Source organism: Haematobia irritans, chromosome 1, assembly GCF_050003625.1.
Source record: "Haematobia irritans isolate KBUSLIRL chromosome 1, ASM5000362v1, whole genome shotgun sequence".
In the NCBI taxonomy this organism is placed as follows: Eukaryota; Metazoa; Arthropoda; class Insecta; order Diptera; family Muscidae; genus Haematobia; species Haematobia irritans.
In genome coordinates this window covers 49,301,672-49,319,244 of record NC_134397.1, presented here as the reverse complement: position 1 = coordinate 49,319,244, position 17,573 = coordinate 49,301,672, and the positions used below count along the sequence as shown (strand labels likewise).

The window sequence follows — 17,573 nt, the reverse complement described above, 5'->3', positions numbered from 1 at the left end:
AAAATTTAGTGTCAGCCACCGCCGACAAAAATGGCAGGCATTGTTGCCCTATATTGTCCCCCAATTGGGATGTTTTCCAACTGGTAACCTATATTTATTATGAGTGGTAACCGAATAGAATTGTTGTTGTCTCCTTAAATCCAGTTTCTGTATATTGTCACATGTTGTTGTTGACTATATAAACAAAAGCTTTGTTCGATTGTTCACCACTAAGGTGTATTCAACAAGTAGATTCTAAAAATAAAATTTCGTGTTGTTGCATTACTGTAGTAAGAAACCGAAATAAAATAAGATTAAGGGATTTGTAGCTATATGAAAAGATGATGCACAGTGGGAGTAAAGATGATTCAATTTGTAAGAGGAAAATTCCCAAATATTTTCTCCATAAGGAGTTAGCATAAAGGGCCCAAAATTGAGTTATCTATCCCAGCCAGATCTATACTAAAGGGTCGACCGAAATGAAACATGTACAGTCTAGGCGTGTATAGATTTGTATCTGGCGTTTTCTTTTCAATGGTTCTATTAATCAAGTTCCTTAATCTAATTTGTCCATATAGCTCGTATAATAAATAATTGTAAATTAAGATATAATGCATTTGGACGTTAATCGCCTGTTTCAGTATTAGGCTAACATGAAAAATGGTAACCGATTACTTTAAAATCTTATGGTAATGCAGAGAGTAGTACGATATTGATTACTGCACTGAAAAAAATGCATGCCCGGTTCCAACGATTTTGTCTTTACTCTAAGGATTTTGGTATTGATTCCGAGTCAAAGAAGCAGAGAATCGCAGGTTCACTTAGACTATTCAGTCCATTGTGATGCCACTTTAACTAAAAGTACCTATTACATATGGGCACTTCTAGTTTTAACAGCCGAATGGGCTGGAATTTCCAGATTTTCTATGTCATGTCCAGTTACAAGCTATTCAATAATATTTCCAGCTACATATACTATTGAAATAATATTTCAATAGAAAAGACTTTACGTTTAGTTATTTATCTTTTTTAATTTAATTACATTTACTTTATTTTATTTATGTTTATGAAAAGACTGAGTTGAAAATGCTTTATAGTGGTTTTATTATTTATTTACATTTTTTAATAAATAATTTTATTTCTGATATTTGGACACTTCCGAAATCCAGATTTTTTTTTTAATCCAGCCAAATTTTTCAAAAATTCCAGACAATAGTCCATTTCAATCTGGCTAGTTGCAACTAGAGGTGTGCACGTGACACGAAATTGTCGTGACTCACGAAAATTTTCGTGACTCACGCGTGAGTCGTGAGTCACGCTGGCAGCGACGGCGTGAGTGTGATTAACCAACCAAATGTCGTGCGTGAGCGTGAGTCACGAAAATAATATCTTCGTGAGTGTGCGTGAGTACGAATTTCGGAAAAACACGCTCGCGAAAATAATCCCGCTGACGAACATAAAATGCTTACGATTTGAATTCATTTATAATTTTAGTGACATCCTAGGTGGTAAGATTTTTATAACGCAAACCATACTCATGTTTTCAGTCAGGTTCTAAAGGTAAATCACTCATAAAATTATTCGTGAGTCACGAAGTTTTTCGTGAGTCACGACATTTAAAAGATTTTCGTGCGTGAGTGTGCGTGAGTACAAATTTTCTTTTCGTGAGCGTGCGTGAGGGTGAGTCCTACCAAAAAATATCGTGCGTGAGTGTGCGTGAATAAGATTTCTCCGTCGTGAGTGTGCGTGAGCGTGAGCAAAATATTACTCACGTGCACAACTCTAGTTGCAACCCTTACAATTCTCACATCGGACATTCGCCATCATAACAGCCTTCTCACACAGTATGAGCTTGTATGTAGCCAGAGGCATACCAACCGATTCTAGTTCATTCAACGATTTTATTGCAGGTTGACTGTCTGGGTATATATTAATGCCAACATTTTTTGGAACATTACGTCTCAGTCAATTCGCCGCCTCCCTTATTGCTAATATTTCAACCTGTAAAACTCTACAGTGATTAGTTAATATTTTCGCTATTCGAATTTCCAGATCTTTAGAATATACTCCGAAACCCACTTGTCCAACCAATTTGGAGCCATCAGTATAGAAATCTATATATCGTTTATTCCCCGGGGTCTGTGTGGGCCACGCCTTACTGTTGGGAATTAGAATTTCAAACTTTTTGTCGAAAATTGGTTTCGCCATAGTGTAATCCACTACGTTAGGCACAGCTGGCAATATTTTGAGGACCGAACTGTGACTGTACCTTTTTCCGACCACAGCGATAGCTCGCACAACCGCACAGCCGTTTTTGCAGCTGACTGTTTGGCCAAAATGCGTAAAGGCAATAGATGCAGCATGACATTAAGGCAATCTGTTTCTGTCTTACGGAATGCCCCTGAGATACGCAAGCACGACATACGCTGAACTTTATCAAAACTTGTCGGCTGTTGAAGTGCCGGCCACCAGACTACAACACCATATAGCATTATAGGTCTAACCACTGTCGTCTCTTCATTAGAAGTTCTTCTTAGAAGTTCACATACTGGTGGAGGTTTTGCTTACCGTTACACGACAAGGATGTATGTAACCATTTTTCCAATTCCATTTTATGCAATGATACTTTTTTTGTATCATACTTTTTAATTGTTTTGTCATCTTTTTGTCATATTGGAGGATCACTTTGTGATTACTTTCATTTATATTTTTATAAATCTAAAGAGATTTGACACTTTACTAAAATGCTTATCACATTGATAGTCAAATGCTACTGACATCGCTAAATGTAATTACAAATTGTGTAGACTAAAAATAGAATTTATCATAAGGAATTTTAACTGAATGTTATCGGTTAAAATGTTTATCTTAACTATATCTATATAACGGCGCAAAAAATATCACCTTACTTATTTCACGTGTAATTATCTTAAACAATTATTTATTTTAAAACACCTTACGAAGGCATCGTCGTCAACATTTGTCCAATGTCAAAATGACAGATTATATTACAGTTTATAAATTATTTCCAATTTATTGGAATGTCTAAAATGCAACAACTAACTTGTTATGTATTGCCTTACATTGTACTGGTAATTTATGGGATTTTATTAAATACATTTTTTGACAGTCAATGACATGTCATTTACTAGGTATTTTCGGTTGACTCAGCAAGAAAGAAAATGTAGTTATATTTGATATATATATATATATATATATATATATATATATATATATATATATATATATATATATATCAAATATAACTACATTTTCTTTCTTGCTGAGTCAACCGAAAATACCTAGTAAATGACATGTCATTGACTGTCAAAAAATGTATTTAATAAAATCCCATAAATTACCAGTACAATGTAAGGCAATACATAAGAAGTTAGTTGTTGCATTTTAGACATTCCAATAAATTGGAAATAATTTATAAACTGTAATATAATCTGTCATTTTGACATTGGACAAATGTTGACGACGATGCCTTCGTAAGGTGTTTTAAAATAAATAATTGTTTAAGATAATTACACGTGAAATAAGTAAGGTGATATTTTTTGCGCCGTTATACATTTTCTTTCTTGCTGAGTCAACCGAAAATACCTAGTAAATGACATGTCATTGACTGTCAAAAAATGTATTTAATAAAATCCCATAAATTACCAGTACAATGTAAGGCAATACATAAGAAGTTAGTTGTTGCATTTTAGACATTCCAATAAATTGGAAATAATTTATAAACTGTAATATAATCTGTCATTTTGACATTGGACAAATGTTGACGACGATGCCTTCGTAAGGTGTTTTAAAATAAATAATTGTTTAAGATAATTACACGTGAAATAAGTAAGGTGATATTTTTTGCGCCGTTATACATTTTCTTTCTTGCTGAGTCAACCGAAAATACCTAGTAAATGACATGTCATTGACTGTCAAAAAATGTATTTAATAAAATCCCATAAATTACCAGTACAATGTAAGGCAATACATAAGAAGTTAGTTGTTGCATTTTAGACATTCCAATAAATTGGAAATAATTTATAAACTGTAATATAATCTGTCATTTTGACATTGGACAAATGTTGACGACGATGCCTTCGTAAGGTGTTTTAAAATAAATAATTGTTTAAGATAATTACACGTGAAATAAGTAAGGTGATATTTTTTGCGCCGTTATATAGATATAGTTAAGATAAACATTTTAACCGATAACATTCAGTTAAAATTCCTTATGATAAATTCTATTTTTAGTCTACACAATTTGTAATTACATTTAGCGATGTCAGTAGCATTTGACTATCAATGTGATAAGCATTTTAGTAAAGTGTCAAATCTCTTTAGATTTATAAAAATATATATATATATATATATATATATATATATATATATATATATATATATATATATATATATATATATATATATATATATATATATATATATATATATATATATATATATATATATATATATATATATATATATATATATATATATATATATATATATATATATATATATATATATATATATACTTTTTTTCATTATATTATATTTTTTTCTTCTTTAAAAAATTTCATATTTTAAGGAATAAATTGCAGTTAAAAATTCTTAAAAATTACTTTAGCGCTATATGAAGCTTAACTAGGATACAATTTGACATACTTATGAATACAAGTTAAGTAAAATTTACTCATTTTAGAAAACTATGAACAATTTAGTAACTATTAGCTTAATAACATTTTTTAAATATTTTCTGGCTAATTTCATCTTCCTCTATCTCTCTCACTTCCACTTGATTTATTTAACTATCACCACTTTCTCTTCTGCAACACAAAGAATTTTGATGCAAATATCATACATTTTAAATTATTTTCATAATCAAACTTTTTAAACCGAAGCAGATCTATTTATAAACATGTGTGTAATGCACCAAAGACAATACACTATAGAAGATGGGAAATTGGCTGCTGAGAACGTCAAACCATTGATGGCGCCATCCCTACTTGTCGTTTATGTGTTTGGTTCGACACATTAAAAAGCAAATAAAAAGAAATTAAGAGTTGGAAATATCTTACAACAAACGGGAAAATATAATTTTTAATTTATTACTAAAAATTTAACATTGTTCAATTCAAAAAATTAAGTTTTTCATTCAAAAATAAAAAAAATGCAAATAAAAAAATTAGAAACATGTATGGACCTAGCGCCGTCAATGCAACATTTGTTATGACGGAAGCCAATTTCCCATCTTCTAAAGTTTATTGTCTTTGGTAATGCACCCACCTTAAACTTCGTTTAAGGAAAACAAAACACTGATGCTCCGTTTCCTACAACGGATAAAATTTTTGGCTTCTGACTGAGACATTGTACAACAAAACATCTTGCTGTTTACAGATAAATCGTTCTAGGGCTGCCTCAGAGCTCATCGTTCTGCTAATTCTTGGCGACGTCTTAGGAATTTATTCCTAGGCGCGAATTAAATAGTACCACTGAGACCTTCGGGCCTACAGTTCTCCACTGAGGCTTTCGGACCTACAGTTCCACCACTAAGGCCTTTAGGCCTACAGTTCCACTACTGAGGTCTTGATATCTTTAGTTAAACCGCTGAGAACTTCGGGTCTACAGTTCCACCACTGACACCTTCGGGTCTAAAGTTCCATCACTGTTAGAAAAATATGTTTTTCATATGTTCCGATATAAACAAAATGTGTTTCGGGCACAATTTGTAAACACAATACATTTAAGTACAAACATGTAATGTTCCTAAACTAACACAAAATGTTTGAGACACATATGTTAATATGTTAGAATATATTATGTTTGGGGCATGAATATTTCATAAAAATAATATGTGTGAATGTAAACATATATAAATTTACAAATTTCGAGTAAACATATATATGTTGGGATACTTTATTCAGAGAGCGACAGAGAGAGAGAGAGAGAGTTAGTATAGAGAAAGAAATAGAGATGGAAACCGGGAGGGTTGAATAAAAAGATATCAACATAACACAGCGAGAGAATGAAATGAGAGCAATTTCTGTGAAACCGCTTGTTTGTTGTTTCGGAAAACTGTTTCATGATAAGGCCAAAAATGTAATATGCTTAAGTCTAAATATTATTTAATTTGAATATTAGAATGATTATTCGGAACCAAGAGAATAGACATTTGAAAAAAAACAGCATATTTGTATTACAGAAAAAGATGCGAAGAACTCAAAAATTTCGTGGAAGTGAAAATTATGTGAGGGAATGAGCACAATCTTCTTTGGGGAATTCTTCCAAGCATAAACTATTTTTGGACTCAAAATGCTTCCAAACATATAATATGCTCACATAAAACGAACATATTAATGTTTCGGCAGTATCCAATAATATATATACTTCCTGCAAAATATGTTTGGAACATATGTTAGAGAAGCGATTTTTTTTGAGGTGCACCAATGAGACTTTTGGGATTACAGTTCCTCATTGAGGACTGCGGACTTACCGTTCCCACTAAGTCCATCGGGCCTTCAGTTCCACCACTGAGTCATTCAGGCCTACAGTTCCAATACTGATATCTTAAGATCTACAGTCCCACCACTTAGACTTCGCCGACCGTTCCACCACTTAGGCCTTCAAGCCTACACTACTACTGAGATCTACAGTTCCACCACTAAGGCCTTCAGGCCTACAGTTCCACTACCGAGATCTTAAGATCTACAGTCCCACCACTTAGACCTTCGGATCGACAGTTCCACCACTGAGGCCTTCAAGCCTACAGTTTCACTACTGAGATCTACAGTTCCTTCGGGCCTACAGTTCCACCACTAAGGCCTTCAGACCTATAGTTCCACTACTGAGATCTTAAGACCTACAGTCCCACCACTGCGATCTTCGGACCTACAGTTCCACAACTGAGACTTTTGGTATTACAGTTCCCAGAGGGCTGCGGACTTACAGTTCCCCACTGAGTCCTTCGGGCCTACAGTTCCACCACTGAGTCATTCAAGCCTACAGTTCCACTACGACCTTCGGACCTACAGTTTCCCACTGAGGACTTCGGACCTACAATTCCCCACGGAAATGCCTGTACCGATACGGAACCTGATACCACATAGCTTCTACAACAATAAACTGTAGCAACACGAAGACGTCCAAAAAAATTTCCGAAAAGGATCCGAATTCCTGTTCACCTAGGAATCGACAAATAAACAAGTTCCCAACAAAGGCCTGCGCAAGCCTATTCGAAGTAATCGATATTCTAGTGAAGGCAATACACTCCACGAATACTTCGAATACTTCGATTAATGAATAAAACAAAACCACTGTAAAGCGATTACAGTGTCAAGCATTGCAGAGCCATAACATTCAAAAGGAATCGTTTTACAGTTCTTTTCAATATTTTGGTTTTGAAGTAATCGTCACGATACGAGTAAATCAAAACATTTTTAGTGAAGATAGAATACTTTGCTTTAGCAACGACGAAACTTCGTATGAGACACGATGTAACTGTCAAACAAAAGACAAACACAATCGTCGATCAAGTGTGTATGTGTGTGTAGCATACTCTTATGGTTGAGAAAACGAAATAACTTCATCTACACAGAAATGGAAATTATAAAACGAATGGATTTGGAATTCCGATTACATTCGAATACTTCAAAACATTTTTGCTTTACTGGGTTCTATTTGTTTTGGTTTACAATGTGCAAGGTTTCTATTTCACTCGTTTGAGAAATGGACACTGAAGTTACTACTCGAATTGTGTGGTGTGTGCTTGAAGTATTCGCTTGTGTATTCGTTGCAGACGTTTGGTTCCCAATCAACTACACATCGACGAATACAAAACTTCCTAGTCCAGCAACGACAAATAATCCACCTATAAACGAATGCAACAGTCTCCGACCAATAAAATTCTTCATCAACAAATCGAAGTCCTCATGAACTAACGATCATCGACGAACGACATCCACATCGACAACTGATTATCAACGAACTAACGATTTCATCTACCGGTCATTAACGAATCGAATCTCTCATTAAATACTAATAATCAAACAACCGACGACACAAAGTTCTTACAACTTACCGATTATCTACGAACCGAATTTCTCCTTCATCTAAGCGAAAATGCCATCGCCCGATTATCTACAAAACGAGGACATTCCGAAAGCCTGCTCTCATTAGATATTGATCATATTAGAGAGATTGTCATATATAACACGAGTAGATTATAAAACAATTTTAATCGATGAAACCAAATTAATTAATATTTTAATTTTTAAACAAATTTTGTTTTGGACTTGTTTGAACTTCTTAGATAGATACTGCAACAAAAGAGCAAAGTTAGCTACAACAGTTAATTCCTTCGTACACAATTTTTTTTCATTTTAGCCATTTAGCTAAGCATTGAGTAGGTAAGAATTCATTGATAAGAGAGAAGTTCACCACTTGTGGATGCGCTCTCTTATATCCACTATTACAATTATCTAATTTTAATAAGTCAACTCAAACATAAGCCCATAGGAGTGTGGTACATAATTTTTTTATTCTTAACTAAGTTGTGTTACACTTTGGAATAAAACATTGGTATATATTTATTATCTATATATTTATAGTTATCTTTTATTATATTATACATATATAGTGGCTAACCTATCAACCTAGTAATATATGTACATAGTACATTATTTAATCTGTAATTTAATTAAATGAATATGCTTATGTGCTAGCATTAAGATATAGTAAATAGTTCATAGATTTAGGTAATAACTTTATTTGGCTTATCTTCAAGAATTTCTTCCGTTTGGGCCAGTTCGTATTTGACAAATGGTTGTATGATGGGTGACAAGAGCTTGACATTGTATTTAGTCCCTTCCTCCGGTTTAAGAATGTAGCTGAGTGGTATGCCTACGGCAAATACTATTATAGATCCCAAAGTAACATACCAGTTGAAAGATAAATCGAGTATATTGAATTCTTTATCTGAGGGAATATCCTGAGTTAGGGGTAAATCACTAATTTGGGAAGTACTGGGACTGTAAAATAGATAAGAAAGATGATTATTAATTTTTTATTTAATTTATAGTAATTTTGCTTAACGTAAGTGAATCTGCGATATTTTGGCTCATTCCCAGCGAAGCGCCGCCTTGAAAAATAAGAAAGCGTCGATGCTTTCTTATTTTTTATTGCAAAAATTATTCTCTAAAATGGCCCAGGTGCAAAGTCCAACGGATTGCGATCCTTAGATTTTGGTAGCACCTTCTTGAGATGATCGGGGTAGAAATGATGCGAGGAACCACGTTTTTAGGACATTCTCGTTGACGTGTTAAATGCGTGCGGTTCGGAGTCCTGTGGGAATATCCATGGTCTGAGGCCGAAATGTTTGTCAGCCCAGGACTTCAATATTGTTTTTAGGACATTTTTTTCGATAATATTCGTAATTAATTTTGACCCCACGGTCGATGAATATGAGCGGTGAGCGACCATCGGACGTTACGGTGGTCCACACCATTACCACCGGCGGCGCTTGAGTTCTGGTGTAAATTTTCATGCGACCCCTTTAGCAAGTAAACCCGATCATTTTGTTTGTTCACAAACTGCTCAATTTGGAAAACTAAATTCAGTAATTGACCACTTTCGTGCAAGTCAAGCAACTTCTTGGCTTTCCAGTCTAATCTTTTGTTTTGTGCTTCGTTGAGCTCTTGCACTTTTTAGAAATTTAATGGTTTTAGTCCAAGCTAATTTTTCAATATGTGTTACATCCGTTCTGGCGACATGTTTAGTTCACGAGAAAGTTTTCTACCATTGGAGCGTGAGATTTGATCAAATCTTGTCTTCACTTTTCGGATGACTTTTGATGTTGTTACCGCTTTTTCATCCACTTTTTGGATGTGATGCTAGTATGACGGCAACGAGCAATAGCCGAGACCGAACGGAGTTACGGTGAAACCACATAGAGAACCTCCAATGTATATCAGCTACCTTGTATATTAAATTGGATGACTCGTTTGGTATTTTAATTGGGATATATAGATAGAATTAAGCAATGGTGGGCATGTCCGCCTTGCACACAAAAAGTCAGTTTCGACCAAAAGGTGAGTATTAAGTTCGAGTTTAGCCGCTAAAAACGCAATTTTTCCACGATTACTTTTCTCTAATAATCCATTAAAAAGAAACTTTGTGTAATGTTGCTTTGGGATATTCCCCCCACCAAGTTTTAATAAAATTTGTATCAAAGAGGTAACATTTTATATTGTTTTTACAGATTTAATTTCGGTTTTAGCGGCTAAACTCGAACTTAATACCCACCTAAACACCTTTTTTTTTTTTTTTTTTTTTTTTTAACGGTGGATAATTCTCTCTCAGTGAGGATGATGAACAAATGTTCCAAAAATACTTACGTTGTTATATTCAAAACTGGACAAGCTTCAATCGATCCGGGTAATGGAGTATAATGATTTCTGCCCTGTGAAGCAGTCACAATATACAACATGGTCAACATACTACAAATCACAGACCAGAAGGCAGCACGACCATGGGCTTTGGGGACCAGCATGCCTAGCATAAAAACACCAAAGACCGAACCAAATGTAACGCCACCAATGGAGTAAGTCAATTGAAGAATAGATGAGAATTTCTCCACCACAGTACCGGCTAATACACAATAACAACCGGTAAGGAATACAAAAGCTTTCATTATGAAATTTGCACGACGCTCTGTATGATGGATACGAGGCTTAATGTAATCAATATATACAATGCCAGCCAAAGAGTTCATTCCAGCCGACATGGTACTGAGAGCAGCACTAAAGACGCACGAGATAAAAACTCCAGGCATTCCTTTGAGATGACCCACAACATCCTGGACAAAGAAGGGCATAAGTTTATCGGCTTTGCTAACGAAACCGGCCATTAAAGGATCACAATTATGGTAACGGGCATACATTACAATGCCAGTAAAGCAATTGAAGAACATAATCAAAAGGAATCCAACGCCAAATATATACAGAGAACTATGGGAATAGAAAAGAAGGTATTAGTAAAGGGTCGGTATAAAATTCTTCTATCTATACTTCTTGGCATGTTTCAATGTGGGCAATGAGACAATACGTTGGACGCAGCTCTGATTGAGACCCACATAGGATGCCCAGGTTAAGGTAGATGATGACAAAGCATTCCAAAAGGTCATACGAGTTGTGGCATCAAATTCTAAACTGAAATATGCCGTTTTAGTGTAGTTAATTAATATGGTATAGCCATGGATATATCTTCTTACTTAAAATGCAAGCGTCGTCCTTCTTGAGCTATATGAAATACTTCTGCAAATCCTCCAACTTTAATGACACCCAAAATACATACCAATGTTACCGATATAACCATAATAGCCGCTTGTACTACATCCGTCCATACGACAGCCTTAATGCCACCCTTTTAAAAAGAATTCAAAGATTCAGTTATTTATACTTTAATGATATTAAAGTGTCGGGCGGTACTTACAAACATGGTATAGAAGACACATATAGCGCAAACTATGGTATTGATTAAGTGTATGTTCAGTCCAGTAACTAAAAACGAAAAATAAACATAATTTTTTGGTTAGATTAGGAATTGAAGTCTAACACTACGTAGAATTAGGGAGTAACCGTGGTGCAATGGTTGGCATGCCCGGCTTTAGCATTACCGTTGTGCCACTTAATGCTTAGTACTAAGTTCGTTTTTGCGAAAAACGAATATCTTCATCTATCTCCGCAAATAGGATCTCAAACCCAGGGATGTTAACTTATTTATGCGAAAAAAATATAGCTGCCTATTTTTTCGTGCGAAAAATCCAGGGTTGTATAAATATGTGTTCGAAAATCCTCAAAACAGAGATTTCGTATTTATTCCGCGCTAACGTTTTTTATATGGAGTATAACAGTTTTTCGTGCGAAAACGCGATCTTAGTATTAGGCTTTAGTGGTAAATTTGCAACATTTTTTGGCCGGTGCTTTTTGTTTGTGCCACTAAATGTGATACTTTTTTCGAATTTGTGCCACTTTTACGATAATGTGTGCCACTTTTCTTTAAATTTTATGAGCAAAGAAAAAAGTTTGCAAAAAAAGAGAAATATGCAGGCCACGATGCCGAGTCATAACTTATTTCAGAAAACATCCCTGAAACTGATTTTAATACAGTCAAAACAAAAATTCTAAAATTGTACCAAACTATTTGTGATCAAATTTTATTCAGAAGTTAGATAAATGCCAAAAAAATTGAATAAAACAATATTCTTCGATCCGCATTACTTGAAAACCAGTGATGATATACATTATGTTGATATCGTAAATACAGTTAAAAGACCTGCTGATTGTATAAACGAGCTAAACGTATTGGAGTATAAATCTGAAGATCCCAGCTGTAGACAATTGTATGAAAATAAAAAAGTGGAAGAATGGTTCCGAATGTCTATTCTCTTTAGAAGATGTTTGGTTCAAAGTAGAATATATAAAAAAGTAATTTTAATGAGCATTTGGTTTCTAATTTGTATGAATTGGCAAAATATATTTTAAACTAACCTCATAGTAGTGCCTGCTTACTTTGATGAAAAATAAATTAACAAAAAAACTCAAAGTACGAACTTCTCATTCCATTCTGTCATCTCTAAATTTAGTTGCCAAGGAACTTGAGAAATGAAATTTCCCAACGGTAACGCTACCCGGCTTGTATTCAAAGGGTAATGAGTGAAATCCCAAAGACCAACAAGTTTTTCAGCGGTGGATTATTCCCTCTCAGTAATGCTGGTGACATTTCTGAGTGTTTCAAATCTTTTCTAGATATGTTAGTTTCACCGCAATGCGAATTGCCGTTCAGACTCGGCTCTAAAAAGGAAGTCCCTTGTTATTGAGCTAAATATATAATCGGTGTGGTATTACAATGTAACTATAACTAACTAACATTTAAAAAATATTGTCAGACAATTTACACAATATTAAGGACGAATTTATTTAATTAAAAGAATGTTTATAACCTCTTCTCAAATATTTTTTCCATTAAATTTGGGACACAAAAATCTTGGAATATTTCGTCCCTCCGTTAAAATTGTAACAGGTTGGCTGATAAGTCACCGGTCTGACACATAGATGGCGTCGCTAGTATTAAATGCATATTATTTTATATAGTACCAACCTTCAAATGATTCGTGTCAAAATTTGACGTCTGTAAGTCAATTAGTTTGTGAGATAGAGCGTCTTTTGTGAAGCAACTTTTGTTATTGTGAAAAAAATGGAAAAAAGGAATTTCATGTTTTGATAAAATACTGTTTTCTGAAGGGGAAAAATACGATGGAAGCAAAAACTTGGCTTGATAATGAGTTTCCGGACTCTGCCCCAGGTAAATCAACAATAATTGATTGGTATGCAAAATTCAAGCGTGGTGAAATGAGCACGGAGGACGGTGAACGCAGTGGACGCCCGAAAGAGGTGGTTACCGACTAAAACATCAAAAAAATCCACAAAATGATTTTGAATGACCGTAAAATGAAATTGATCGAGATAGCAGAGGCCTTAAAGATATCAAAGGAACCTGTTGGTCATATCATTCATCAATATTTGGATATGCGGAAGCTCTGTGCAAAATGGGTGCCGCGCGAGCTCACATCAACGTGTTGATGATTCTGAGCGGTGTTTGCAACTGTTAACTCGTAATACACCCTAGTTGTTCCGTCGATATGTGACAATGGATGAAACATGGCTCCATCACTACACTCCTGAGTCCAATTGACAGTCGGCTGAGTGGACAGCGACCGGTGAACCGTCTCCGAAGCGTGGAAGACTCAAAAGTCCGCTGGCAAAGTAATGGCCTCTGTTTTTTGGGATGCGCATGGAATAATTTTTATCGATTATCTGAGAAGGGAAAAACCATCAACAGTGACTATTATATGGCGTTATTGGAGCGTTTGGAACGGCCCCATATGAAGAAGAAAAAGTGTTGTTCCACCAAGACAACGCACCGTGCCACAAGTCATTGAGAACGATGGAAAAAATTCATGAACTGGGCTTCGAATTGCTTCCCCACCCACCGTATTCTCCAGATCTGGCCCCAGCGACTTTTTCTTGTTCTCAGACCTCAAAAGGATGCTCGCAGGGAAAACATTTGCCTGCAATGAAGAGGTGATCGCAGAAACTTAGGCCTATTTTGAGGCAAAACCGAAGGATTACTACCAAAATGGTATCAAAAAAATGGAAGGTCGTTATAATCGTTGTATCGCTCTTGAAGGGAATATGTTGAATAATAAAAACGAATTTTGACAAAAAAATGTGTTTTCCTTTGTTAGACCGGGGACTTATCAGCCAACCTGTTATGTCCTTGAACCAAGGGACATTTTCCATAATGATTAATTAGAGAAATCGTCTTTAAATTAACTGATATATTGATTCTTTAGATGTGGACATATTTTGATTTAAGTTTTTTGGAATTAAGGAAACATGTTTACACACCTATTTATTATCTGGTACATTTTCGATACTTAAACTGGCATTTGTTTGTACGTGAATAGCTTTAATAATATATCGTAAAAAATAATAAATATTCGATCAAAAAGAGCTGTATCCTAACTTTAATTTTATTGATGATTATAGATAGCTTTCTTTTAAAGAACCGTTATCTTTGGCTCGGAATCAATTCCAAAAGTCAAAATTTTTGGATCCAAGTAATTTTTTTTGAGTGTAGGTATCTTCAGTATTTTGTTTTTAAACGAGTATTTTAAAAACAGAAGTTGCATTGGGTCTTAATAGTTTTAAGTATACACGGTTGAAAAAGACTGTTTTTCATATGTTTGGCTATAAACATTATATGTTTGGAACACACATTTTTAAACACAATATTTTTGAGTGCAAGCATATAATGTTCATAAACTAGCATAACATGTTTGGGACATATATGTTAATATGTTAGAACATATTATGTTTGGGACATAAAATGTTTGTAAATATAATATGCTTGAATGCAAACATATATTAATTTAGAAATAGCCTATTAACATATATGTGTTTAGTAGCTTGGAGCGCTATTTAACAGGGAGCGATATTGAATTAAGTTGGTGGTTGTTGCTTGTTATTACAAAATTAACATTTTATTTTTCCTTGGGCAATTGATCAGCTACTTCTTTGATCCTTACAAACTGTGTGGTCCGCTGTTCGAGTCCCCGTCCGGCAAAAGGTAAAATTAAAATAAAAAAAATCATAAAATTGAATAATTTCTTCTACAATGTTTGTCTTACAGAAAAAGGTGCTAAGAACTAAAAAATCTCGTGGAAGTGAGAAAGATGTCGGGGAATATACAATAGGGCAGAAACAAAATGTTGAGCATTCAGGTCGAAAACCTATGTTGTTAGCACCTATATTACCTGTTTATTTTCATAATTCATTATGATTGTAAATATATAAATAAATAAATAAAATTTTGAGCACAATATTGTTTTGGAGAATATTTTTTAAGCATATAATATTTTTGGGTGCAAAATGCTTCCAAACATATTATATGGTCACATAATAACATATTGTTTTTTGGAAGACAACATTATTGAATTTGGATGCAAAAATACAAAATGTTTGGAACTTAGACTACCCAAACATATATTGTTTAGACCAATATGCTTTTAAACATATTATATATTGGAAGAGATCAAACATATAAATGTTTGGGCAATACCCAAAAATGTATATGCTTGAAGCAAAATATGTTTGGGAGTATATGTTACAGAAGCGATTTTTTATGAGCGTGTAGCCTTTGCTGGGGTGTACTGCTATTTAGATGTAATATGTTATCTAGAATATAAATGCCAGTATTATCAAATGTGGTCAATGTTTTATTTCGTTCGTCGACAAATCCGCTGGAAAATTTTATTCAGTTTGTAGTCCACATTTTAAAAGGAGTTTCTAATTTCGCAAAGTATAAGATTTGATGCAGATAAAGGAGAATAAGTCCCACCAATGTTTGAGAATAAGACGAATCGTAAGCTCGAAATTAGGGCCCAATACTGGCAACACTGCTGACAACCACGAGATAATTATGTCAGTCACTGCCTCCAACTTCGCCGAAAGGTACAAACATGAGGATTATATTCAACTCAGATTTAAAAAAGGGACTAAATTTGACGCCATGGTACCTAGGGACTAAATTTGTCGCCATGTACCAAAAAAAGGTACCAACTTTATCAACCACATGCAAAATACTTACCCTGTGAAAACGCCAATGCTGGTATAAAAATAAAAACTGGTAACATTAGAAATAGCGTTGTCATGAAGGCCACTGTCTGTATTTGGCGAGTTTTTCGATTGAACCGGATTTCCAAGTACTGAAAATCAAACAAAAACGCACATAATTATTTTACACTTATTTATTATTTAATATATAGAATCAAGTAATATTAAGGATATTTTAGCTATATTATTCTCTAGGATACTTCAGATTTGTTATTCTCTAAGAGAAGTAGAGTTACTTTCGAGACAATGGTTAATTTTTTGGTATTAAATATTTTTAATTAATTTTTATTATTATGACATTTAAAAATTAATCGATATCTTTAGACATTTTTTTATCTCTATTTTCATGAAACACTTTTACGATTCATAACATTTGTTTAGAAATATATTGCAAAATTCACAACTCCGTCAGATAATCGGTCTTGCAATACACAAAGAAAAACTCCTACGAACCTCATAGCAATTGCTGATGTTATTATTATAGAACACTGGAATAACAATCCAAGTTAATATTGGCACAACTAAAATCATGGAGATCACATTGACGCACCATGTAATGCCAAAGGTGTACATTTCCGCTGGTATAGTCATAATAGATATTCCTGACAATTGACTTGCTACCAGGGAAATTGCTATAGGCCACGTTTTCATTTGTTTGCCACCGTGTAAATATTCTTCGGTGGTATCGGCACCCTTTGAAAAAAATCCAAAATATACCCCGATGCCAGCCGAAATGCATAGCATAAACACAAACACTGTATAATCCACTGAATTGAAGGCAAATTGACGTATATCACTGGCAACTGAAGTTGCCAATGTACTTATTGTGTCATTTAATAAGGACATTTTTTTATTATAAATCTCTAAAGATTTTTTATTTTCACGATCATCAAATATATATAAATTTTTATTTTGTTAGTTATTCTCAGTATCCCGTTGCGGTCTTATCGCTTTGATTATATTTTTCACTATTGACTAAAATCATCCGGAAACTTAAGAATTTATAAATTTTGGAGGAACCAAAAATTGGGATGTTTCCATATCTTACGTACCACCACTACTCTTATTAGCTTATCTAAATATTATTCGTTAAAGTGTGTGATTTTCTTTTTGTATTTGAGTTTTTATCTGAAAGTAATCTGTAAATAACTTCCCTGTGTATACACTAAAACAAATTACTTTGTCCCAAAGATTTAAACATTAATTTTAAGATTGAGATATAGATTAAATAATGATATTGTAAAGAAAAAAGTTTCTTTATTTCAAGTTTTAATATAATTTAAGCAAGCCTTACAAAAGGTGCACTTTTTGCACCACAAAAATTCGGAACAATTGAAAAACGTTCGTTTCCCATATATC

The 17,573-nt window shown here is 34.0% G+C and overlaps 3 protein-coding genes across 3 annotated transcripts in view; all 3 read right to left on the bottom strand.

Annotated features, from left to right (window-relative positions):
• Positions 1-2,710, bottom strand: part of LOC142220864 (sodium-coupled monocarboxylate transporter 2-like) — a 14,683-nt gene extending 11,973 nt beyond the window's left edge. The window contains exon 1 of the mRNA XM_075290243.1: positions 2,548-2,710. Coding sequence (XP_075146358.1) covers positions 2,548-2,590 — 43 coding nt within the window. The 5' untranslated portion in view covers positions 2,591-2,710. The remainder of the gene's footprint in view (positions 1-2,547) is intronic.
• LOC142220874 (V-type proton ATPase catalytic subunit A) overlaps positions 1-17,573 on the bottom strand; it is a 108,369-nt gene that overhangs the window by 41,414 nt on the left and 49,382 nt on the right. The window lies entirely within an intron of this gene.
• On the bottom strand, positions 8,567-17,185 carry Smvt (Sodium-dependent multivitamin transporter). The gene is made up of 7 exons (XM_075290242.1): positions 16,668-17,185; positions 16,189-16,306; positions 11,470-11,537; positions 11,249-11,400; positions 11,046-11,186; positions 10,374-10,985; positions 8,567-9,008 (listed from the first exon to the last, which is right to left on the bottom strand). The coding sequence occupies exons 1-7, from the start codon at positions 17,058-17,060 to the stop codon at positions 8,732-8,734; spliced, it is 1,761 nt and encodes a 586-aa protein (XP_075146357.1). The 5' UTR covers positions 17,061-17,185; the 3' UTR covers positions 8,567-8,731.

Coding starts and splice junctions, on each gene's coding strand:
- Smvt (XM_075290242.1), bottom strand. CDS start 17,060: ATGTCCTTATTAAATGACACAATAAGTACATTGGCAACTTCAGTTGCC. Junction 11,538..16,188: donor AGCATTGGCGTTTTCACAGG/GTAAGTATTTTG, acceptor TTTCGTTTTTAG/TTACTGGACTGAACATACAC. Junction 11,187..11,248: donor GGACGACGCTTGCATTTTAA/GTAAGAAGATAT, acceptor GGCATATTTCAG/TTTAGAATTTGATGCCACAA.